The sequence below is a fragment of the Dendrobates tinctorius genome, unplaced genomic scaffold, assembly GCF_039654945.1.
Source record: "Dendrobates tinctorius isolate UK_male_01 unplaced genomic scaffold, ASM3965494v1 ptg000162l, whole genome shotgun sequence".
Lineage (NCBI taxonomy): Eukaryota > Metazoa > Chordata > Amphibia > Anura > Dendrobatidae > Dendrobates > Dendrobates tinctorius.
Genome location: NW_027361829.1, coordinates 23,541,569 through 23,568,011, shown reverse-complemented (window position 1 = coordinate 23,568,011; position 26,443 = coordinate 23,541,569). Strand labels below are relative to the sequence as shown.

Below are 26,443 nucleotides of genomic sequence, written 5' to 3'. Positions count from 1 at the left end.
TGATACTGCTGTGGAGAAGTTTAAAGCCGGATTTGTATACAAAATGATTTCCAAAACTTTAAACATCCCAAGGAGCACTGTGCAAGCAATCATATTGAAATGGAAGGAGTATCATACCACTGCAAATCTGCCAAGACCCGGACGTCCCTCTAAACTTTCATCTCAAACAAGGAGAAGACTGATCAGAGATGCAGCCAAGAGGCCCATGATCACTCTTGATGAAGTGCAGAGATCTACAGTTGAGGTGGGACAGTCTGTCCATAGGACAACAATCAGTCGTACACTGCACAAATATGGCCTTTATGGAAGAGTGGCAAAAAGAAAGCCATTTCTCAAAGATATCCATAAAAAGTGTCGTTTAAAGTTTGCGACAAGCAACCTGGGAGACAAACTAAACATGTGGAAGGTGTTGTGGTCAAATGAAACCAAAATCGAACTTTTTGGCAGCAATGCCAAATGAAATGTTTGGCATAAAGGCAACACAGCTCATCACTCTGAACACACCATCCCCACTGTCAAATATGGTGGTGGCAGCATCATGGTTTGGGCCTGCTTTTCTTCAACAGGGACAGGGAAGATGGTTAAAATTGATGGGAAGATGGATGGAGCCAAATACAAGACCATTCTTGAAGAAAACCTGTTGTAGTCTGCAAAAGACCTGCGACTGGGGCGGAGATTTGTCTTCCAACAAGACAATGATCCCAAACATAAAGCCAAATCTACAATGGAATGGTTCACAAATAAACGTATCCAGGTGTTAGAATGGCCAAGTCAAAGTCCAGACCTGAATCCAATCGAGAATCTGTGGAAAGAGCTGAAAACTGCTGTTCACAAACAATCTCCATCAAACCTCACTGAGCTCGAGCTGTTTGCCAAGGAAGAATGGGCAAGAATTTCAGTCTCTCGATGTACAAAACTGATTGAGACATACCCCAAGCGACTTGCAGCTGTAATCACAGCAAAAGGTGGCTGTTATGATTAGGTCACCGAGGAGGATAACCGGGAAATAAGCTAGGCAACCAGGACACCAGAAACATTGGCAACTTAGCGGATTGCAGACCCCTAAACCTAAACAACACAACTAGAATTAGCCGTGGGACGTACATACGATGCCCTAGACGCCTCGGCACAGCCAAAGAGTTAACTAAGCCTAAAGCAAGAAAGAGGAAAGCTAAACTGCCCCGGAGCAGAACCCCAAAGGAATAGATAGCCCCCAAACATATATTGCCAGTGAGACAAGATGAGGCACAAACACAGGCAGAAAATAGAGTAAGCAAATGATGGGGCCCAAACTGTCTAGATAGCACAGGACAGAAAAGATATTGTCTGCAATCACACAAAAACCCTAAAAAATCCAACACATCTGATATGCAAAAATACTGAAGCCACACGACCTCTCCCCCACTAGATCAGCATTCTGGTGTGAACTGGAAGCAAAACCAAAGACACTGCTATAACAGGGGATTAGCAATACCGAACACACTGACATAAGCTCTGGCATATGGAGTGGGGTCCAGCACCAGTCCCAGCTGGGAACAATGCTGAACCCACACAGCAAAGCAGAAAGCAGAGAAAGACAAAACTGGATGAAATGGAAAAAGATTCCAGCAAACAAATAACTTATCTGAACGATGCAGGACCAAGCAGGGGACAAGCGGACTTCAAGATGCACAGAAGAAAAACAAATCACCAGCAGCAACTGAGGGAAGCTTGCTCACTTAAATCTTCCCAGTCTGTAACACCTGACTTCCACTCATTGTCTTCAGGTGATTGACTTCTGTCTACCCGACCAGCTCCACTACCCACAGCCACCACCAGAGGGAGCTCAATCTCAGAAGTCAGGTCAAGAGTGTTCACAACAGGTGGCGCAACAAAGTATTAAGTTAAAGGGGCCGAATAATATTGCACGCACCACTTTTCAGTTTTTGAATTTCCACAAAAATTTAAAATAACTAATAAATTTCGTTCAACTTCACAATTGTGTTCCACTTGTTGATTCTTCACCAAAAATTTACATTTGGTATCTTTATGTCTGAAGCATGATATGTGGGAAAAGGTTTGAAAAGTTCCAGGGGGCCCGAATACTTTCGCAAGGCACTTTATATAGTATACTTGGAATTATCTCCTATTGTACACTAAATCCAATTAACATGTGAATATAAATAAATAACAACCATAAAACATTTTAAAGTTGAAACATTTTTATTATAAAGTACAAAGCAATATTTGTAAAAATGGATCTAATTGAAAAAGTAATACAACATGCACAAGCAATCTTTTACTTGCAAGTACATCAATACTGTAAATATACAGCAACAGTTTTCAATTTCCTGTAACAATTTAAACATGAACAAATTACAGTTTGATTTGCAAATTGTTCGCTTCAGCATTACATTTAACTTAAAAGCATCTGGCAGAACAGTGATCAGTGTCCCAAATTTTCAACATATAAGACAAATCAACTATGTAACAAGTCAATTATTAATTATATAAAATTAAACATCATTTAAAACATTCTATAAAATTCCATGAAACAAATTAACATATCGTACTTTTCGGATTATAAGACGCACCCCAAATTTTGAGAAGAAAAATATGATTTATTTTTTTTGAATAAAATGGTGGTGCTTCTCATAATCCATGCATCTTATTGCTTACCACCCCCGGCTGCGGTGAAGCGGCGTCCCAGGGTCGCTGCTGGAGGAGGCAGAAGTGGGGTGATGCTGCAGGCCAGGATGAGGGGGTGTCCTAATGTGCGGCGTGCCGCTGCGGGTATCTCCGCTGCTGCGGGGGGCTCTGCCGACATTTTGTGAAAGGCCAGAGCCCCCGCAGTTCCATGGTTTCCTGTATGGTGGAGTCCGGGAAAATGGACGCCGGGGGCGGTGCATACGCAGATGGAGATCTTGGCGCCAAGATCTCGGGAGACATGATCTCAGCGCAACACCCCTGGGCACCTCCTCATCCCAGCCTGCGGCCTGCAGCAACGGTACCGGTAAGGTATATCTGCATGATAAGAGGCACCCCCATTTTCCCCCCAAGTTTGGGGGGGGGGAAAGTGCGTCTTATAATCTGAAAAATATGGTACTTAACATTTCTTCATGTTTTACAATTAATTAACCTAATGTTCAATAAAGTGGTTTTCTGTTCTCAGGTTAAATGCTGTAAAATTACCATTAGGTGGAGTTCACAAATCCAGTATTTATTTATATTTTTGTATCCTTTTTGGAAATGCAGAAAATGGAAACAAAATGATCCAGTACTAAATCCATTTATTTGAATGGGGACAAAAAGGTCCATACGTGTCTTTGATGTGACTAATATACGGCTGCAATTTGATTTTTAGCTGCAACAAGTATGTTGTCTGCACAACTTTTTTTATTTGGCTAATAAAATGGATGACAAAAGAATCATTGCAGTCAATGTGAATGTCTCCGTTATTAGGAATAGGCCAGAAGATTAAAAAAAAAATACGGAAATGATAATTTTACTAAAATTGCAATTCAGCGCTAATTCTTAACATGTCTTTTCAAAGTTATTAAATAAGTAAAAAAATAAAGAAAGAAAATGTAGTGGCAAGTTTGTTTTGTAAAAAAAAAAAAAAAAAAAAAAAAACGTATATGATTTACTGATATGAAAAAGAATGCTACACATACTATGACAGCCGCTTTACACTTTCAAAGCTTAATTTAACATTAATATAAAGGAACAAAATTGTAACACCAATAGGAATGTAAGCTGTCAGTCACATTTGGCATGATAGCCATAATAATATCAACTGGAAACATAAGTAGAAAAGTTCCATAAATTCAACATGAAACATCGATAAAGAAGAAAAGTGAAGGAAATCTTTCCTAGTTTAGAATTGTTATCTCAAATTATTACAGTAAAACAATCAAAGAATTAAAACTGGGTGGCTGGTGAATAAAACAGGTGAAGACAAGCTTGAAAATCTATATAGTATACTGTCAAATAAATTGACATTATAAGCCTTTTTTCTCAGACTACCCGTTGAAAAGAAAAAGGCAAAACATGTTTTTCACTTCATCATTGGCAAAAAAAAGAAGCTATTTAAAGCAAGTAATCGAATTTGTAAATTAAGAGGCAAAAAAGTGCATCATAAAACAGGAAAACAGCGACAGATGTAGAACAATTGTGCCATCTATACACAAACCAACTTACTAAGAAGTTACAACCAAAACATAATTAACTGTGTGCAGCTTTTCCTTTGTTTGTCTTTTTGATGACTCAGCGTCGCTTGTTTTTTCTTTTGGCTCGTTTAGATTTTTTTTGACAAAGTTCATTAAAATCTCCATAGTCTACTTCATAGTCCTCTTGAAATCCTGACAACAATCAAAGAACAGAAAAAAAAAATCTTCAGATGTAGTTTATAAACATTAAACTTGGAATTAGGTGAATGCAGACTAATCACTTCTGGTGCATAGTTGGATGATTTGATTGACATTTCTGGGAGGGGCATATGTAAAATAAATGTGACTTTGAGTATAAAGAAAAACTGCATATTTCATTACAATACGGACTAATCCATTATAAGTGAATAATCAATTTTTAAGTTTTCGCATGTCAAAGCCAACATGCGTCAGATCTCTGGGGTTTTAGCCACACTACTACCTACATATTACCACTTATTCGCGCCTAACCCTACCACCTCCCAAGACTTCTCCCGAATATCCCCCATCCTCTGGAATTCTTTGCCCTAACACGTCCGACTATCAACCACAGTCAGATCCTTCAGACGGAACCTGAAAACCCATCTCTTCAGGAAAGCTTACAGCCTGCAATGATCCCCGCTGCCTCCTCACCACCACCTGAGCTGCCACCTCACCATCACCGAAGCTGCTGCACCCCCGACCTTTTGTCTCTTCCCCACTATCTCATAGAATGTAAGTCCGCAAGGACAGGGTCCTCTCCCCTCTGTACCAGTCTGTCATTGTAAATTTGTTTACTGTTAACAATATCTATAACTTTGTATGTAACCCCCCTTCTCATGTACAGCACCATGGAACCAATGGTGCTTTATAAATATATAATAATAATTATATACATTACTTTTAATAATTAGATGCATATCCTTTGCAGCTAATGAAAGAATAAGTCTATAACTTATGGATAACATTGAAATGTTTCAGTCTTTCATTGAAATGGTTTCTACAATAGAGGGTTTTTCTCATGTTCAACCTTCAGCAGCGCACTGTTCCCTTGCTTCCCAGGAGCAGTGCTCTGTTGATGACTGACAGTTTGGATCAGTGGCTTAACCATACCAATGGTCCAAATTGTGCACTCTCCATTTCCTCTGCAGAAATGGCAAACAGGGGGCACTGAAACTGGCCGGATGCAGCTTCATAGCAGCGCTTTCAAGCTCCATAGATAACATCTTGCAAGCTCAGCTCTCCTTGCCTAGAAACCAGCCACCACCAATAATCTTGGCAGAGAACAACAAACTGTGAAATTAAAAAAATTCTCCATTCTTAATAACAAAAGAGGATTTTCAATAAAAGGTAAACTCCAAAGTTGCTAGTTTTTACAAGCACTTAGCAATTTTAACCATTTAAGAAATGAGAAACCCTTTTCAATTTGGCTTTTCTGCTCTTGAAAGTTACCTCCTCAGTAGTGTTTTTGACTTGGCTGGAGACTTTGTAAAGAATTCTGTGACTGCCCACTTTATCTTTCTGCCATGCACTTTAGTGCTGCGGAGCTTGTCTTTTAAGATCTGGCCACTCTGAGTATTACTGATTTTTCCACTCCTAAAGTTTTTCCTGTCTCTCCAATTGGCTTCTTTTACCAGAATTATTGCCTCCTGCCTTAGCACAGACATCTCTTTAGACCCCACATTGGGAGTTCCCATATATGGCTACCAAATGCAAAATCAACACTTGGAATCATCTCCAGAGCCTATTATCTCCTTACTTTGTCATAAAATAGTGAGGTAACCGGCATTAGACGACCATAAAGTGGCTTTAGCCATTTGTCAGATTTTTTTCAAATTTGTTAAAACGAAAGGAGCATGTGAAAATGACTAAATTCTAAAAGGTCAATGTAGTATTTTTGGAAAACCCTTAAGCCTCCAGAACAATCACAACTTCATGACGATTTCAAATAAACCATAATGGTGTATAAAAGCTACACTATATTTTCCTGTCCAAACGCTCCTGGACCTAACTATATATTCAGAAACTGAGATTCTTCTGTAACTGGGATAGATTTTACACAATGCATTTTTCATTTGCACTGGTGAGATTATTTAGATTTTCTGAAAGGCTTTTTTCTGAACATGGAGCTATATGACGGATACCTTTCAGATAAACCTCTAATGAATAAACAGGAGATTGTTTTTTTGAATAGATATGCTTTGCTATTTCATACCCTTGTGTGTATATACAATGTGTAACAGGTGAAACATTATACAAAAACTGCAGACAAGTACCCTCTGTTCTTGTGGCTGGTTGTTGCAACTTCTCCAGTAACTTGAGGCTTTCAGAAATACTGGCTGTCAAGTCATTCACGGCTGTCTGCATGACGGATTCAGCTGCAGAAAAGTCAAGTCATAGAAATAAAATAAGCAACTTGCACAATAATAATAACAACGTCACTTTATATCCTATGGATTCAACTCAAGAGAAGCGAGTCTATGCTTAATCCTTTCACGACATGGCCAATTTCCATTTTCGCATTAATTTTTTTTCTTCACCTTCTTCCCAGAGCCATAATTTTTTTTCTGTCCACAAAGCCATATGTGGACTTGTATCTTTACGGGACAAGTTGTACTTTTCAATGACACCATTCATTTTACCACATAGTGTACTGGGAAATGAGAAAAATTCCAAGTGGGGAGTAATTGTGGAAAAAAATGCAATTCTGACATTTTTTGGGAATTCTTTTACGGTGTACATTTTGTGGTAAGAATTACCTCGCAATATTATTCTGCTCATCAGTACGATTACGGTAACAAACATGTCCAGTTTGTTTCATTATTTCAGTGGTGAAAAAAAATCAGAATTATGAAAAAAAAATTTGGGGTTGTGTCGCCAATTACCAAGACCCGTAGCGTTTTCATTTTTCAGTCGATGAAACTGGGTGGGGGCTTTTTTGTGGGGGTAAGACAACATTTAATTAATACCATTTTAGGATAGCTATGACATTTTGATCGTTTGTTTTAGCATATTTTGTGGTGTTGCATATTTTTTTGTGAAGAAAAAAAAAAATCACAGTTTTGGAGTTCTAAAATTTTTTACACCACTTATGGCGTTTACTGACTGGGTTAATAATTTTATATTGTCATAGATCAGACCTTTCTGAATGCAGTGATACCACAAATGTGTATTTTTTATTATCTTTATTTTCAATGGAAGAAAAAAAGGGGGGTGACGAACTGTTTTTAAAAAAATTTTTCTTATACTTTTAAAACTTTTTTTCTTTTTAACTTTTCACTCTTCTTAGTTCCCTTACGGGATTTGAAGTTGCGATCGTCTGATTGCTTGTGCTATATACAGCAATGTTGCATATAGTAAAAAATCACAGTATGTGGCAGGATTTCACCGTCTATGGCAGGGTTTTAAAGAAGCTCTGTAATGACAAGCATGGAGGTATTCAATAGACCGATTGCTGTCACAGCAACCCAATCATTGACTCGCGATCAGGTCACTTGCGCGATCAGGTCAGCTGTTCTCCACCCAAGATCCTAGGCCCAGGTCCTAACTGTAAGACATAGCCATCACCTGTGGAGTGTGAGGCGAACCCACCCCGTGAGCCCACTCCATACACCTGCTTCCGACTTGCACCGTACATATTGTGAAGAGGGTAAACCTCCCAAGTAAAAACATATTGTCTCGATCCTTGGAAGCAAAAAATGGCAGTTTACTAAAAAAAAAAAAAAAACTTCTGAACACAATACAGATATTTCAGTGTCTGGTGAAATATAAATATGAATTAACTCAACTAACAAGATTAAACCTATATTTGTTTTGCAACATGATTGTGGTTTTATGGATATTGAACGATTAAAATTGACAGATGAAAGTATTTTGTGCGTTTTCTTTTTATAGGAAAAAAGGAGGAACATCAAAAAAGAATATGACTTAGCTTTGACTTAAACATATATTGTACCGATTACTTTTTGGCACAGCAAAACTGAAATCAAGTATTTGGGAATTAAACAGAAAGAACTAAAGAAATAATTAAGCAAATGGGTTCGATATTCTTAAATTACGGCTCATAATAAAAACAGACAAACTTGGAAAAACTTCATCAACAACTCCGTAAAGCTTTGAAATATTTTATGGCACAGTAAGTGGGATTCTTAAGGTCAAAAATACCATTGCCATGATGGGACCTACAAGAGTCAATACAGTTTGTTAGAAATCATTATTATCCATCCAACTGAAAACTGATAGGCATCTTGGTTATAATACAGATAGAAGCCATAAAGCAGAGTCCTAAATTCTCAGAATTCAGGGGGTGGATTGATTTCTATGCTGAAATATTTTTGTTACAGAGCATCTTAATTATTACTTGTTATAAGAATTTATCTGAAATTACGCTTTCATTTGAATTATTTTAGTCTCAGTTGCTCCTTTTCCCTGAAATTTTAACTTGTAAATAACCATTGGTCAGGTTGGAGGTACTTCTGGAGTCTTGAGGAGCCAGCTGGTTTTCTTTTTAAAATCAAAAAAAGACGTAAAAAGATGTATAAATATTGAAAATCTAGGCATAGTGGGCACATGGCCCCTCCGATTTATATTATCATCTGTCATCTACGGGGCATATTATATAGTAAGTTTGGTATCTGTTAAAGAACACACGTATGAAAAAATCTAAAAATAATACATATAATGGCACTTTACCTTCAGACCAGGTCTTTTTCTCGTAGATATTTTCCATCAAATCACCAATTACTTTTATTTTGTTCTCTATTTTAGTTTTTTCCAAGTGTAATTCCTCTTTTGATGCCAATTTGTTTCTGGAAGTCTCTCCCATGGTCTGTATAAGAGACTTTCCATTGTAGATTGCAGTATCTACTTCCAGTTTGAAAAAGTCAAGGTACTTGCTGTAGTCATTCATTTGCTGTCTATGTCTTTCTAGAACAATATGATTCTCATACTCTTCATTTATCCCAGGTAGGTTCGGAATTTCAATGTCTACAGCTGGACTTGAAACATCTTCCAGATCTTCTTCAATTTCTCCTTGGGTAGCGAGGGCTCCAGTGTGTAAAAATTTCACCCCACATAAATCACACTGAGTTTTGTCGACATTTGCAATTTTGAAATAATCTGAAATGTATTCATCCATGTGACATTTCTGCCTGCGTTTGCTTGCATTTTTCCATTTCATACTTATGCGTACAACAAGAACTGCAAGATGTAACTGCCGGACAGCAATTTGCTTCTGTCTATCAGCAGCAACAGCTGCCACCAAATCAATTTTCTCTTCTTCAAAGTCCTCTTGCTCATTCGTCATGAAATTGGCTCTATTATCATGAATACTGTGACGAACATATGAAAACTTACTAAATCGGAATTTGTCATCAAAGAAGATTCCCCTTACTTGTCCTTTACCATAAGCAATATCCCATCTCCATGAGCATTCTACCAGACGTTCGTCATCACGGTATGCCAGCAATTCCTGAAGCAAAGAAACCAAATTTTCAGTTTTAGTGCTGGCGCTAAGCTTACCGATAACGTCAACTAGCCTTTTTGGTACTTTCAATGGGAACTGATTTGTTAAAGAGTCCAACCTACTTTGAATGTCTGGAATATGTATTGCAAGCATAGTTTTTGCCTTTTCAGGAACAACACCAGTAAGATTTACCATCAGCACTAACCAAAATACGAGTGTTCTCTCAGCTTCTCCTGAAGAAATGCAATCAATGTCATTGAATGCATCTACAAGGACATTAAACTCTTGATTTTCATCACCAGAAAGAACTTTAGCAAGGTATAAAATATGATATCTGAAGTGATTTGTAAGTTGATAAATATCTTTTGGTTTGTATTCCCACAAGATGGAGTATGTATCTTTAAGGCTACCTCTTTTTCCAAACATGTACTCCCAATAGTGGAAAATGGAAAGGAAACTTTTTGGAAGCAAGACCCTGGTATCCCTCTCAAACCTCATGAGTACAGCACAACAGAGCATAAACTGGAATTCAAGCAACATCATGGTGTTTCCAATGTTTGGAATCAATGGAAAAACACACTTCTTGATCAGAAAATTCATGAACCTGAAAAAATATCTTTTGCAATTGTCTGGGTTCCTGTATTGATAAAGCTGCTGTAATGAGGTCTGTAAAAGGCGAAAGAAATGGATGCGAGTCACTTGTGGCGAGTTATCCATTGCGTCAGGCTTTAGCATACCTTGTCTGCCTTCTAGAAATCTTCTTCTGCTTCCTTCTTCCTGTGGAATATTACTCTTCTGGAGTTCTAACTCTTTTTCAAATTGTCTTTCCTCTTCTTCAAGAAGACGCTGTAGTCCATCTGGAAACTTAGATAGAAGGCTATAGACCTGCATTATTTTTAGCCAAAGGTCAGTTGACTCCCTTCTTTGCATTTTATCTTCTCCCAAAAGTGAAGAAACAAATCTCTTTAGCATGGTCATCCCTGGTGCTGTAAAATTGAGCAGTACATCTCTGCACATTTTTGGATTTTCTGAAAGGATTCGAAGGTGAAAATGTTTAGAAAAAACAAGGCTTAAAAGGGAATTGCAGTATTTGAAGCCATGAAGGTTTACAATCTCATTAAGCTCTTTAGAATATTCATTTGAAAGGCTCTTTGCATCAAGCAACAATCCACAAATGGTTATTAAAGATTTCTTAGACTCCAAGATTTTTGTCAATTCATAGTGTTGCAAAGGCTGATGGAAATCTTGGCATTGATCATCTGTACATTCAAGCCCTATAATGTACTGAGAACATATATCTGTGTAAACATTTGCAACAATCTTTTCAGAAATGTCAAGCAACCACTTGAAAAAATGTCTTTGCAGCAGCAATTTCACGTCTTTGAGCTCCGTGGCTTTCTCAACCCCTTCTATATGTATATTAGAAAACCTAGGCCCCTCATGTTGAAGAATGGAGCAATTTTGTTCGTCAGTTTGTATAAGACCATAGAACTCCAGACAAGTTTTAACTGCTTCCCGGTCAGCATTGTTTTTGGTCTCCTTAAGAGCTTTTATTAATGTTATCATGGACTCTAGACCAAAAGATGCCATAGTTGGCAGTGATGGTTCGGACTCATTGCAGACTGAAGCTTCAAACAATGCCTCCACTACACCAGCATGATGGGAAGATTTTTTAAAATTAAAGAATGACTTTTTGATTTTTTTAAAATCTCTTTCCCAAACACCTTGAAGCAATTTGGCTTCTGCAGCCTCTACATACTGATTTGTTTCACATAAAAGTTGCAGTGATTCTGAAAGGACATCTGCAGGGTCTTTGCCAATTGCCATGATGCGACGAGCTTCTGCAAGCAAGCACACTGCTCGAAATTCTGTCCTTGTTGTTAGGTCGGCGGCTTCTAACAACATGCCCTGTTCTCTCAGAAGAGACGCGGCTTCTTCACTCCTATTTTCGCTCTTAAGCAAGTCAGCTGCCTCTACCCAACATTTTCGATTTCTAAGGAAAACTAACTGATCTTCAACATCAAGTTTCGAAAGCATTTCATTCATTTTCTTTACTTTCTTTTGTTTGAAGAAATCTGCAGCAGCTTCCAAATAAAACTGCCTCTCCCTGAACTGTAATGGTGTATTAGGGTGTTTCTGCCGATACCTAAAGAAACAAAAAACGGCAAAAGTTACAGGAAAAGAAAGCAATGCAAAGCTAAAATACTTTTAGTAATGAATACAGATTTTAAAGTGATCAGAAATCAAAATAACTTTGCACCTTTTCATTGCATCGACAGCTTCTTCATACATCTTATCACTGTAATACAAGTTCAGCGCTGCTTCATAATCTCCAACTTGCTCGAACAGTTGGGCAGCAGCTTTATTGTCCTGTGCTTTTTTGTAGAAGAATGCTGCATCCTTGGTCTGCAACATAAAGAGGTAGTTTCAAATACTCTGCTTAGTAACAGTAAGGCCTGGATTCATTATATGTCCCCTAAACAAGTACCAATTGTTCATTTATAGAATAAATATCTCCTACTTCGATATTACAACAATACATGTACATCACAAATACTTTACACGTATAGAGCGGATTCATCATTTGAGGTTTTTGTCTCAAGTCATTTTTCTTTTCCACGAAAGGTAAAGTATCAAGGTTTAGATGGGTGCCACAAGAAATAACGCAAATGCCCGATGGCTACGTTTCAACAGCAGTAGAGCATTTTATTTGGCAATGCATGTTAAAGGTGAACGGTCTTCATCAGGCTGGTCTTGTGCATTGGTAGTCAGTCAGAGACCAGCGTTCCCAGTGGAGCGCAACAGGGCACAAAACTAGCAGTTTGTAAGGCAAAATTGTTTCCATCTGCAGATTGCACAGGCTAAGTGGATCACACAGATCATATTGAAATCTGTATAAATACATGGAAATTGTCAGCTCCGTAAACTGGATAGTCAAGCTCCAGAGTGTTGGGAAGATTCGCACGGACTGTGCCAGAGCAACATGGTCTTCATGAGGAGGCAGAGGAGAATATCCAGCGTTGAAAAGATCATCCCAGGTATATATAAAATGTAACATTTATTAATGCGTTTAATAAATTCAGACCATGAATAAGGCTTATTGCTAAAATGCATAGGTCCAGTTGTGATAACTTTTTAACTTGCCATTGTGGCAATAATATTTGCTCAATGAAGTTTTTTAACGCATTAATAAATGTAACGTATATATATACAGTGGGGAAAAAAAGTATTTAGTCAGTCAGCAATAGTGCAAGTTCCACCACTTAAAAAGATGAGAGGCGTCTGTAATTTACATCATAGGTAGACCTCAACTATGGGAGACAAACGGAGAAAAAAAAAATCCAGAAAATCACATTGTCTGTTTTTTTTTTTTCATTTTATTTGCATATTATGGTGGAAAATAAGTATTTGGTCAGAAACAAAATTTCATCTCAATACTTTGTGATATATCCTTTGTTGGCAATGACAGAGGTCAAACGTTTTCTGTAAGTCTTCACAAGGTTGCCACACACTGTTGTTGGTATGTTGGCCCATTCCTCCATGCAGATCTCCTCTAGAGCAGTGATGTTTTTGGCTTTTCGCTTGGCAACACGGACTTTCAACTCCCTCCAAAGGTTTTCTATAGGGTTGAGATCTGGAGACTGGCTAGGCCACTCCAGGACCTTGAAATGCTCCTTACGAAGCCACTCCTTCGTTGCCCTGGCGGTGTGCTTTGGATCATTGTCATGTTGAAAGACCCAGCCACGTTTCATCTTCAATGCCCTTGCTGATGGAAGGAGGTTTGCACTCAAAATCTCACGATACATGGCCCCATTCATTCTTTCATGTACCCGGATCAGTCGTCCTGGCCCCTTTGCAGAGAAACAGCCCCAAAGCATGATGTTTCCACCACCATGCTTTACAGTAGGTATGGTGTTTGATGGATGCAACTCAGTATTCTTTTTCCTCCAAACACGACAAGTTGTGTTTCTACCAAACAGTTCCAGTTTGGTTTCATCAGACCATAGGACATTCTCCCAAAACTCCTCTGGATCATCCAAATGCTCTCTAGCAAACTTCAGACGGGCCCGGACATGTACAGGCTTAAGCAGTGGGACACGTCTGCACTGCAGGATCTGAGTCCATGGTGGCGTAGTGTGTTACTTATGGTAGGCCTTGTTACATTGGTCCCAGCTCTCTGCAGTTCATTCACTAGGTCCCCCCGCGTGGTTCTGGGATTTTTGCTCACCGTTCTTGTGATCATTCTGACCCCACGGGGTGGGATTTTGCGTGGAGCACCAGATCGAGGGAGATTATCAGTGGTCTTGTATGTCTTCCATTTTCTAATTATTGCTCCCACAGTTGATTTCTTCACTCCAAGCTGGTTGGCTATTGCAGATTCAGTCTTCCCAGCCTGGTGCAGGGCTACAATTTTGTTTCTGGTGTCCTTTGACAGCTCTTTGGTCTTCACCATAGTGGAGTTTGGAGTCAGACTGTTTGAGGGTGTGCACAGGTGTCTTTTTATACTGATAACAAGTTTAAACAGGTGCCATTACTACAGGTAATGAGTGAAGGAAAGAGGAGACTCTTAAAGAAGAAGTTACAGGTCTGTGAGAGCCAGAAATCTTGATTGCTTGTTTCTGACCAAATACTTATTTTCCACCATAATATGCAAATAAAATGAAAAAAAACCAGACAATGTGATTTTCTGGATTTTTTTTTCTCAGTTTGTCTCCCATAGTTGAGGTCTACCTATGATGTAAATTACAGACGCCTCTCATCTTTTTAAGTGGTGGAACTTGCACTATTGCTGACTGACTAAATACTTTTTTTCCCCACTGTATATACACACATACACATATGCATACACACACACACACACACACACACACACACACACACTTACCTGGGATGATGTTTTTATCACTGGATTTTCTCCCCTGCCTCCTCATATTGAGATCTGTCACTCTTATCTTCACTGATGTGCTGCTACGCAATACCTTTAGGCTGTGTGCCCACGTTGCGCTTTTTTAAGCGTTTTTGAAGCGTTTGTGCCGGATCAGACGCTTCAGAAACGCTTAAAATAAGCTTCACATTCAATTTAATGAATTTTTGGCTTTTCGTGCCAATGCATGCGTTTTTTTCCGCTCAGAAAACACTTAGCGGCTAAAAACGCAGCATGCTCATTATTTTCCGCATAGGTCCGCGTTTTTAGATGTTTCCAAACTTTCCAGAAACCGTGCGGAAAAAAACGCATAAAAAACGTGCTGTTTTTGTGCAAAAACTAGTGGAAATAAAACGTGCGCTTTCTGGGAAGGAGTCCGGTTTTCTGAGCGTTTAAAAACGTTAACGTGGGCATATAGCCTTACAGTTTCTTCAATGTTTTAAAGCTTTTAATCCCTCTCTCTATGGCGAAGATATGAACTATGATGTTCTCTCACTATTCAGCTTCACCACAAAAACATTATAGTTCACAACATAGCCATGGAGATAGAGACTGAAAGCCATAAAACATTGAAGAAACCATAAAGATAGTGAGTAATAGCACAGCAGTGAAGATGAGAGAGATTCCAATATGAAACGTGTTGCTGAATTATATGCTCTACTACTATTGGAAACTGTCAGTCGGGAATTTGTGTTGTTTTTGGTGGCACCATATATCCTCAATACTTTTTACCTTTCCTGGAATTTATTTGATATGGAGTATGTGATCAACATCGGCTTTATCAAGTCTGACTTACACGCAGTGCTGTGCCTGCATATTGTATAACCTGCCCAGGTGAGTAGTATATATTACTCTGTCACCCACTTTTTATTCAGAACATACTACCTTTGAGGACTGTTGCACTGTTTTTCCAAACCTCTAGATTTGTTTTGTCTTGTGGTTTTCATTGAGGTCTCTTTTCTCTATATCCTGCAAAATGCCACATGTGGAACATAAATTTTGAACAAAAAAACAGGATTTTTTGGGTTGCTTACCGTAAAATCTGTTTCTCGGAGCCTTCATTGGGGGACACAGAGACCATGGGTGTATGCTTTGCTGCCACTAGGAGGCTGACACTATGCACAAAAAAATGTTAGCTCCTCCTCCGCAGTATACACCCCACCGACCGGCACCAATTTCCTCAGTTAGTGAGAAAGCAGTAGGAGAAGTAACAAAACAGAATGAAAACAGAACAGACAACTCAACTGTAACCAACCGACAACCATAAGAACAGGAGTTGTAAAACATGGGAGGGTGCTGTGTCCCCCAATGAAGGCTCCGAGAAACAGATTTTACGGTAAGCAACCCAAAAAATCCTGTTTTCTCGTTCGCCTTATTGGGGGACACAGAGACCATGGGACGTCCCAAAGCAGTCCCTGGGGTGGGAAACAAACTTCCATCAGGCCAGCGGACTCACCACCGCGGCCTGCAGAATCCGTCTACCTAGGCTGGCGTCCGCCGAAGCGTAGGTGTGGACTCTGTAGAATTTCACAAACGTGTGAACCGATGACCATGTTGCAGCTTTGCAAAGCTGCAGCGCGGAAGCTCTGTGGCGCACCGCCCAGGAGGCATCCACTGCCCGAGTAGAGTGGGCCCTGATCCCCGGAGGGGCTCCGCGACGCTTAACTCGGTAGGCTTCCAAAATTGCCGATCTGATCCAGCGAGCAATAGTGGCCTTTGACGCCGAGTGACCTTTCCGCGCCCCATCAGGGATAATGAAAAGAGACTCTGTCTTTCGCAAGGAAGTCGTCCTAGACAGATAGACTCTTATCGCCCTAACCAGGTCCAGCTTGTTCAAGGACCGCTCTCGGGGATGAGTTGGATACGGACAAAAGGATGGTAGCACGATATCCTCGTTGAGGTGAAACGAGGACACCACCTTCGGCAGGAAAGAGGGCGGAGGCCGCAGAACTACCTTATCCTGGTGGAGCACCAGAAAAGGGGAGCGGCACGAAAGAGCTGCCAATTCCGACACGCGCCGGACGGAGGTGATGGCCACCAGAAAGGCTACCTTCCAAGAAAGGAGAGAAAGGGAAATATCCCGGAGGGGTTCAAAGGGAGGACCTTGCAGAACCTCAAGAACCAGATTAAGATCCCATGGATCCACGGGTGCCCGGTACGGCGGAACCGTGTGAGCCACGCCCTGAAGAAAGGTCTTAACCTGAGGACGGGAAGCCAATGTTTTCTGAAACAGAATGGACAGCGCCGAAACTTGACCCTTCAGGGAACTGAGGGCACGGCCCGCATCCAATCCTGCCTGAAGAAACGCTAGGACTGAAGGGAGCGAAAAGGACATGGGCGCGATGTCATTGGTCTCACACCAAGTGAAATAGGCCTTCCAAGTACGGTAGTAGATCTTGGAAGATGATGGCTTTCTGGCTCGGATCATGGTCTGAACTACCTGGTCGGAAAATCCTGCCCGTTTCAGAACCTCGGTCTCAACAGCCACGCCGTTAAATTGAGCGGCCGAGAATTGGGGTGGCAAATCGGTCCCTGAGACAGCAGATCTGTTCTGTCTGGAAGCTTCCAGGGGCGTCCGCGAGAAGGTTGACAATGTCCGCGAACCAAGACCTTCTGGGCCAATTCGGGGCAATGAGAATGACTGGAATTCCTTCTGCCTTGATCTTTTTCAACAGGTTGGAAAGAAGAGGCAGAGGAGGGAACAGGTAGGGAAGGTCGAACTGGGACCAAGGAACGGCCAGGGCGTCGGCGCCCACTGCCAGAGGGTCCCGAGACCTGGACACGAATTGTGGGACTTTCCTGTTGAGGCAAGACGCCATGAGGTCTACATCCGGGATTCCCCACCGAAGGCAGAGCAGATGAAACACCTCCGGATGGAGGGACCACTCTCCCGCCGCGAGACCCTTGCGGCTGAGAAAATCGTCGGCCCAGTTGTCTACGCCGGGAATGTGCACCGCGGAAATTGTCGGAACGGAAATCTCCGCCCAACGAAGAATCTTGGACCCCTCCGCCAGGGCTGAGACCTGGACACGAATTGTGGGACTTTCCTGTTGAGGCAAGACGCCATGAGGTCTACATCCGGGATTTCCCCACCGAAGGCAGAGCAGATGAAACACCTCCGGATGGAGGGACCACTCTCCCGCCGCGAGACCCTTGCGGCTGAGAAAATCGTCGGCCCAGTTGTCTACGCCGGGAATGTGCACCGCGGAAATTGTCGGAACGGAAATCTCCGCCCAACGAAGAATCTTGGACCCCTCCGCCAGGGCTGAGACACTCCGTGTTCCCCCTTGGCGGTAGACATATGCCACCGCTGTGGCGATGTCTGTCTGAATCCGTACCGGCAGTCCCTTGAGGAGCCTTTCCCAGTGAACGAGAGCAAGATGGATAGCTCGAATCTCCAGAATGTTGATCGGTACTGATTCCTGATCCGACCGTCGACCCTGAACAGAGTGGTTGCGGAACACTGCACCCCAACCGAGGAGACTGGCATCTGTGGTTACTATCTGCCAGCGAATGGGAAGGAAGAATCGACCCGATAGAATGAGAGGTGACGACAACCACCAGTTGAGGGACCGCTTGATCCGGTAAGAAGGAGGAACAGGGCGATCCAGGGACCGAGGCGACCTGTTCTACTTCGACAGAATGGCCTGCTGGAGAGGTCTGGCGTGAAATTGGGCAAAGGGAACTGCCTCTATCGCCGCCACCATCTTTCCCAGGACCCTCCTGGCTGTACGGAGGGACGGGAATCGTGAGATCTGCAGCGATCGTACTTCCTGCTGCAGAGAGAGAATCTTCTCTTGTGGGAGAAAGACCCTTGACCGACGAGTGTTGAACAGAAGGCCCAGAAAGACCAGGCGTTGGGTAGGAACCAGACAGGACTTTTTCCTGTTGACGATCCACCCGAAATCGGAAAGAGTGTCCAGGACGATTGACAAACTTTGGTGAGCCTGTTGAAATGAGGGAGCCCTGATCAGAATATCATTTAGGTACGGGAAAAGAACGAGACCTCTGACTCTCAACAAAGCCATCAACGCAGCCACGGTCTTCGTGAAGAGTCTGGGAGCGGTGGCAAGACCGAAGGGCCGTGCGACGAGCTGGTAGTGGTGCTGTCTGAGGACAGAGGCGATAGTCGTAGAGAACCCCGGGACCAAGGCTGGATCCTTTGGAGGCCGGGATTTGAAGAAACGATCCCGTGGGAGAGAGACGAACTGTATCTTGTATCCTGAGGATACGACCTCCCTGACCCAAGCGTCCTCTACGGAGGCCAGCCAAACGTCCCTGAAGGAAGGAAGTCGGCCTCCCAATTGGAAAGGCGCCTCGCGTGTCCGACGATAGTCATGCTGAAGTAGACAGGTCTGCCCTGGGAAGAGTGGGATTGCCAGGAAGGAGTGGGTCTGAAGGAAACTTTCTTTCTCTCCTGGCGAGCCTGCGGTCTCTGTTGGCTGGAGGAGTTGTCCGCCGTATTGAAACGGCGGAAAGTCCGAAAGGGTTGAAACTGACGCCTTAGTGGAGGTCTGCGAGGATTGGACTGAGGGAGAAGTGAACTCGTGCCTCCGGTGGCGTCCTTAATAATCTGGTCCAATTGGGACCCAAAGAGGCGCACCCCCTGAAAAGGCAGGTTAGTGAGGGACTTTTTAGAAGACAAGTCCGCTTGCCAGGCCTTTAGCCAAACTGTACGTCGAATTGCAACTACGTTGCTTGACGCCTGAACTGCACAGGATGCGGCATCCAAGGAAGCGGAAAGAAGATAGTCCCCAGCATGGGAGATCTGATTGGCGAGATCGGCCAAACGCTCCGGTTGCGCCTTATCTAAGACGCCTTGACGAAGGTCGTCTGCCCACGTGGCTATGGCCTTTGCTGCCCAGGATGAAGCAAAGATTGGGCACACAGCCGCTGAAGCCGCTTCAAAGGCAGACTTCGCCAGGGATTCTATAATCCTGTCATTAGAATCCTTTAGGGACGCCACGCCTGAAAGCGGGAGAACCGTGTTATTGGAAAGCCTGGACACAGGTGGATCCACCGAGGGAGAGGCCGACCAGTTGTCCGTGAGCTCCTTAGCAAATGGGTAGAGTACGCCTAGACGTTTTCCTCTTTCAAAGCGTCTGGTCGGATCCTCTCTTTCCTTGGTAAAAATCTTCCCAAACTCGGAATGGAAAGGAAAAACCCCGGAGGGAGTTTCTGCCCGTCTGAACGAAACCTCCTGATCTGAGGATTTCGCAGGGGAGTCAGCAATATCGAAAGTATGATGGATCGCTGCAATGAGGTTCTGCACTGTGACCTTCATGTTTGCATCCTGGTCTGAATCCAGCTCTAAAATCCCCTCAGATGACCTGTCCGAAAGCGCTTCACCTGACTCGGGAGAGGAGGCCCGAGAGGGAGGCTGCTGAGAAGGGCTATGCGGTGAGATGGGACGAGGAGAGGAATCCGGCTGGGCATCTTGCCTGGGTCTTTTGCGACTATCGCTGGCTGACTCAGATGGAACAATTTGGGACCTGCTTGGCCCTGCTGAAGAGTCCAGGGGCAACTTATCAAGAACGGCCACCAGGGACTGAGACACCTTGGTGAGGTCTGCCACTGATTGAGATAGTGAGGAGGCCCAGCCAGGCATGGGGGGGTTCACTCTCACCTGGAGCCGTAGATGGCTCCTAGACGGCGTCCGGCTGAATTGGGTTACTACAATCCAGGCAGAGGGGAGTGTTCTGGCCTGTTGGAAGTTTGCGATTGCACGAAGAACATGCAAAGAATTTGACTAAAGTGCAGGGGGGGCAGTAGAGCGGGTACGATCAGACTTAGAGGTAGACATAGTGAAAAGCTGAGGTAATGCCGGAAGGTTGGGGGACAGAGGGCGGAGAAGGGTCAGTCTGCAGTGCAGAGCTACTCACGGTCCGGTGTCCCCAGAAGCGATGCTCTGCGACCTGTCAGTGGATGCAGGTCAGAGCGAAATCCGGCCGATAGACCTCCTGAAGGAAAAAACCAGCTGGCAGAAGATGATCCGGTGACGAGCTGGTGTCCGGCTAACAGGCTGGTAAAATGGCGCCTGCCTGAGAAATAGCGCGCGTCCAGGAGAGGAGGGAGGGCAGAGCACATTGCAGGGTTAAAATTCACCGCCCTCTAGCCAATAGCAGGCTGGGCAGGTGAAGGACAGGTGGTGGGAGGGCCTGGGAAGAGCGGGAGAGAAGCCCGCTTAGAAGAAAGGGGCGGGGGGCGTGGCCGCGACGCAGCGGTAGGCCCGAAGTGAAGCCGGGGCCTAAATTAGTTGCGGTGGCCGCCTGTCAGCAGGGGGTCGGCGCGGAGGTCGGAAGAAGGGGACGCCGCAGCCGCAAGCCGCTCTCAAGGGGAGGAAAGGAAAAAGGCCCTGTGCTCCCTGTCCCCAGAAAGGGGGAGGGGGGGGAATGCGGGGCCAGCAAAAAAGAGCATGGTGTGCCTATAGATGTAGGGCGACTGCGAGCGCCCGCATCCCAGTGCCATTGAAGAGGCCCCCTGTCCGCCGGGAATGAGCAGCCAGGTAATAAAAATCTATACTCACCCATCCCCGATCCGTTACCTGGGTCTGAAGAAGTCCTGCGTCTCATCCAACCGACAGGCTCTGGTAGGCGAGTGGGAGGGAGACTGGCGACAAGGACCCCTGGAGTCGCTGGCACGTCTTGGTGTCGGCGTCCGTCTGGCTGGTCCTGCCGCGGAGAACTGCAAGGATACGGGGTGGCAGTACACGCCGTACTCGCAGACTCCATGTGGGAGTACAGTTGTGACTCTTCACACTGTATCCCTCCGTAGAACCTGTAAAGGAACGACGCACGACGAGGTAGATATGGGTCTAATGAAAGACCCGTGTCCACCTCCTACTGACACTAAGCTAAACTGAGGAAATTGGTGCCGGTCGGTGGGGTGTATACTGCGGAGGAGGAGCTAACATTTTTTTGTGCATAGTGTCAGCCTCCTAGTGGCAGCAAAGCATACACCCATGGTCTCTGTGTCCCTCAATAAGGCGAACGAGAAAAGGATCTGATTTGTCTTTAGCTTTTTTTATTAATATTTTTTTTTAGTGCAAAAACTCAAGTTCAGCAAAAATGTTGCAAAATTTGTGTAAAAAAATTGAAATGTACAAAAATCAAAACGGGGGCTGGGGGAGTAGAGACTGTAGAACATTTTGAAGAAATTTGAGACTTTTTAAAAAGTCACAATTAAAGAATCAGCTAAAACTATCTTGAAACTTCAACTTCGTGGAAAATTTTTTAAAATAGACTTTAAATAATGCGCAAATGAAATATACGCAAACCAAAAACGGACAAACAGAAGCAATAGTGCATCAAATGCATAGTATCTGAGTAAAGTAAACATCTAAACATCCACCTGATTTTTTTAATTAAATCACTATAGATTTTATTAGATTTGTTTAATACAGTCAAAAGCACTAAAAGCACTACCGCATTTTTTGGATCATAAAAGACGCATCTCGACTTTATAGAAGGAAAAAAGGAAACACAAAAATGTTAAAATGTGAAAATTGGAGTCCGTCTTATAGTCCAAATTTAGCTTACTGGGGGCGGCGGTGGAGCGGGGTCACAGGAGGGAGGATCGCCTCTGCAGGAAGCCGGCGGTGCCGGGCTGGGAGAAGGGGGTGTTCCGGCGGAGCCAGGCAGGAGCCATTGACCTCTTGGTGATGGGCTGCAGGAAAATGTCGAAGGCAGTAGTGGAGTCCCTGCTCTGCACATTGATCCACCGGCGATGGGTTTCAGGAAAATGTGCATGCGCAGGTTGAGATTTTGGCTCGTAATAGAGCGTAGATCTTAATCTGTGCATGCGCCGACACCGGTGGCCATTTTCCTATTTTTATTTTTTTATATTCCCAGTTCTATATATTATTCTTTTTATTGGTGGGATCACAATGCATATTTTAATTATAATAATTACTGGTGTTTGTTTTTTGGCATTTATTGTAGACTCTATTGTTTTGTACATTTTAAAAAAAAATGTTTTAGCCATTATCATGTCACAATTACATTTGTGATGCACACCTTACAGGGAATTGGAGAGCATTATAATGTAGTGGCAGAGACCCTGATTTCATCTGTGCCACTAAGGCTGCGTTCACATGTCGCGTTTTTTTCGCGGCGGTTTCTACCGCGAAAAAACAGCAACCCGTGCAATCCTATGGGATTCCGCAATGCTGTGCTAATGCTGCGGATTTTCCAGCGGCGGAATCGCATCGCGGAAAAATCCGCGGCATGCTCATTAATTTGCAGAATCGCGGTGATTCTGCACCCACAGAATTGCATTGTTCTGCTTACTTTCCGCATGTGGCTGTGCCCACTATGCGAAAAGTAAGCAGAACATTTGCGGATGGTACCCACGGTCCGGAGGAGAGGAGACTGTCCTCCAGGCTGTGGGTACCATATCCCTGTAAAAAAATAGAATTAAAATTAAAAAAAAAAAATTGGGTTATATTCACCTTCCGGCGTCCCGCGCAGCGTCCCCAGGCTTCAGCGATACACGCGGCAGGTCCCGTTCCCAGTGATGCATTGCTATGATCTTTGCTGACATCGCGTCTCGCGATCAAGTAGCGATCTCGCGAGACTGAGACGTCAAAGGTCTTTGCCGCAATACATCACTGGGAATGGGACCTGCTGGAGCATCGCGGAGGCCTGGGGATGCTGTGCGGGACGTTGGAAGGTGAATATAACCCAATTTTTAATATTTTTATTACTTTTAACATTAGATCTTTTACTATTGATGCCGCATAGGCAGCCTCAATAGTAAAACGTTGGTCACACTCGTCAAACACTGTTTGACGAGTGTGACCAACCTGTCAATCAGTTTTCCAAGCGATGCTACAGATCGCTTGGAAAACGCTAGCATTCTGCAAGCTAATTACGCTTGCAAATCGCTAGTTTTTCCACGGGAATTTAAAATGCGATTTTCCCGCGGAATGGAATTCCGGAATTCTCGCGGTAACTTCCGCGGGAATTCCGCTACGTGTGAATTTAGCCTTACTGTGCTGCTTGCTTCAGTTTTGATAAAGTGACTGGTTTTATCTGCTGCAGATTTAGTAGTTAGCTGAATGCTGAGCTCTGTATAACCCCACCCACACTACTGATTAGCAGCTTTCTAAAGCCCCCGTCACACATTACGATGTACCAGCGATCCCACCAACGATCCGACATGATGGGATCGCTGGGACATCATTAGGCTGATCGCTGGTGAGCTGTCATATAGAAAGCCCCAGCGATCAGGTCCAGCGACGCTGGATGCTGGTTTCTAATGTAAACGTCGGGTATCCAGGAGCCACGACTCCTGGATACACGATGTTTACCTTTGAAACCGGCGTACACGCTGGTTTCCAAGGTAAACATCGGGTATCTAAGAGCTGCGCGACTACTGGATACCTGCTGTTTACCTTGGAAACCAGCGTGTACGCCGGTTTCCAAGGTAAACAGCGGGTATCCAGGAGCTGCGGCTCCTGAATACCCGATGTTTACCTTAGAAACCAGCGTCCAGCGTCGCTGATCTCTCGCTGCAACACGCAGCGATGCGTGCTGGTCAGCGGGAGACCAGCGATCGAAAAACGGCCCGGGACGTTCGACGACGATCAGCGATAACTGGCAGGGCGGAGGTCGCTGATCCCCGTCACACACAGCGATTTCGCTGGCGAGGTCGCTGATGTGTCACAAAATCAGCGATCTCGCTAGCGAGATCGCTGTGTGTGACGGGACCCTTACTGGCAGTATTCTGTTTACACTGTACATAATCAGTGGGGAGCGGGGTTATACAGAGCTCAGCATTCAGAGGGCAGCAGTTTTACTAGTCCTCTCATGATAATCTCATGCTGAAAAAACAGTGATTTTATCATAACGACATTAAGTAGCTAAATAAGTATCACATCACTGGAGTCCGGGACACTGCTCCTACATTATGCTGCTTTCAGAGTAGGTGGCAAATACCCGGTGAAAAATTCCGTTTAATTATATACGTTAACTTCTTTCTTTCTTCATACATTGTTTTCACATAGGTAGCATACCTCTTATGGTGGTGGTCTCTTAGTTTTTGTAATTTGTAACACTACATGTTGACCTGGCTTTAAACATGTTTTCACATTTAAGAGGACATTTCACTTTTTTAATTTATTTAAACAAAGTTGCTCGTTTAATTGGTTCTCCTTCACTGATTCTGGAACATTTTTCTTTTTCATCTGTACCTCTCTGTTCAAAAAGTTATACCCCCCAAAGTTAAGCAACTTTTTCCCTTCAACACACCGAACATTTCAGTGGATATTTGCCTTCTTAGAGGAGCACATTAGAAAAAAGAATAACGGTTCCAGAATTACTGGAGGAGTGGCACCAACTGGAGGTGGTACTCAGATTAATTTAAATAATCCAAGTGAAATGTCCTCTTTAAAGACATATGGCATGTCATTTATGTCAAAAAAATGTCACAGTACCTGGGACCCCCACCTACATTCAGGGCAGATCCTATTTTCATCAGGGAAGAATTTCTAGTTCTCATAAATATGAATGAAAAGCTGGGTGTGCACAAACATTCATCTATCTTCTGGACACAAAACCTTGTCCCCTTATCGCTAAACTTCACACCACGGTTCGTTCCCTGATGGGTCTTTTCAATGTTTTCAGAAAACCATCCTAATCATCTAATGCAGGCTTTCTCAAATTGTGAGGTAGACCTTATGCCAGACGCCCCCTAATTACTCACAGGGTATCACAGAGGTGGCAGATTTGACAAGAGTGATCATATGCTGCTTGGTTTTGAAGCACAAACATTTCTCGGATTTGGAAACATAATAGACTCCTATTGACACTTCTTTATTAAAGTACCCTATATTTTTATTTTTGCAGAGAAATTGGATACATTTTTTCTGAAAAGTATATGATGTAAATACCGATAATATAAAAATCATTTTTAACACTCATAGACAACATATTTTTCCTTGATAATAAAATAGTAAAATAACGTGCATCACCCAACTAGAACACAGTAATACCTTTTCCAGCCGCTTGCAAAGATCTGCACAGAGGATAAACTCTTTGGCCCTCATTAGGCACTTAAGGGACAGCTTTGGCTCCTGACATTCCAGATAAGTCTTGGCAAGCTTTAAGTACTCCAAAGGTTTCACCCTGTGGGGGATAAAAATATATGTATGGAAAAGATGGTTCCATGACACTTAAGTCATCATGTTGCAGTTCTGAAAGTGAGGCCTGAAGTGGAGGCAGAAATAAAAGTATTGATGCCTACTTTGCATTGGATTTCTTTGTCTGCAGATTTAATACTTCATCATTGGCAAATGCAAGCTTTTCTTTTTCTATTGCGCCACCTTTTTGGTAACACTTTGCAGCCACCTGAAAATAAACAACAAAAGTTCTACAGATCTAAATGGTGTTAAAAAGGACATCATTCACCTTTTATTAGGTTAAAATAATTAAAATCATGAATTCTCTGAAAACTTTTGTATTTAAAGGGGTTATACACTATGGTTATTTTTTTCTAAATCTGTTGTGGACATGATTTGGTGGCACCTACTAATGTATAAAATTAAGGGTATGTGCCCACGATCTGAAATCGCAGCATCCTGGACGAAGCTCACCTGCGCTACTTCCAAAACCCTGCGTTCCAGGTTATAGAAATCTCATGCCCACTGTGCTTCTACTTGACAGTGCATAAACTCAAACATGGTGCGGGTTTACGAGCCTCAGAATGTCAACTGCCCATTAGTCTTACTCATAGCCACTCAATAGATGCGGTGAATCCACATGCTTCAGTGAACACATGCAGATTTACCTCCGTGATTAGAATGCAGCGAAAATACGCTACGTTTAATGCTACTATCCCCTATGGAAAAAGCCAGTTAGGCGAAATGGCGCTGTCGGGGTCGTAGCAAGG

At 43.1% G+C, this 26,443-nt stretch overlaps 1 protein-coding gene across 2 annotated transcripts in view; it reads right to left on the bottom strand.

The window, feature by feature from the left end:
* Window positions 1-2,183: 2,183 nt before the first annotated feature.
* The window catches only part of TRANK1 (tetratricopeptide repeat and ankyrin repeat containing 1), a 235,450-nt gene continuing 211,190 nt past the window's right edge, over window positions 2,184-26,443 (bottom strand). For both annotated transcript variants that reach the window (XM_073549901.1, XM_073549902.1), the window contains exons 19-24: window positions 25,799-25,902; window positions 25,548-25,680; window positions 11,891-12,036; window positions 8,859-11,776; window positions 6,443-6,544; window positions 2,184-4,340 (exon numbers count right to left, since the gene is read on the bottom strand). In XM_073549901.1, coding sequence (XP_073406002.1) covers window positions 4,246-4,340; window positions 6,443-6,544; window positions 8,859-11,776; window positions 11,891-12,036; window positions 25,548-25,680; window positions 25,799-25,902 — 3,498 coding nt within the window. In that variant the 3' untranslated portion in view covers window positions 2,184-4,245. The remainder of the gene's footprint in view (window positions 4,341-6,442; window positions 6,545-8,858; window positions 11,777-11,890; window positions 12,037-25,547; window positions 25,681-25,798; window positions 25,903-26,443) is intronic.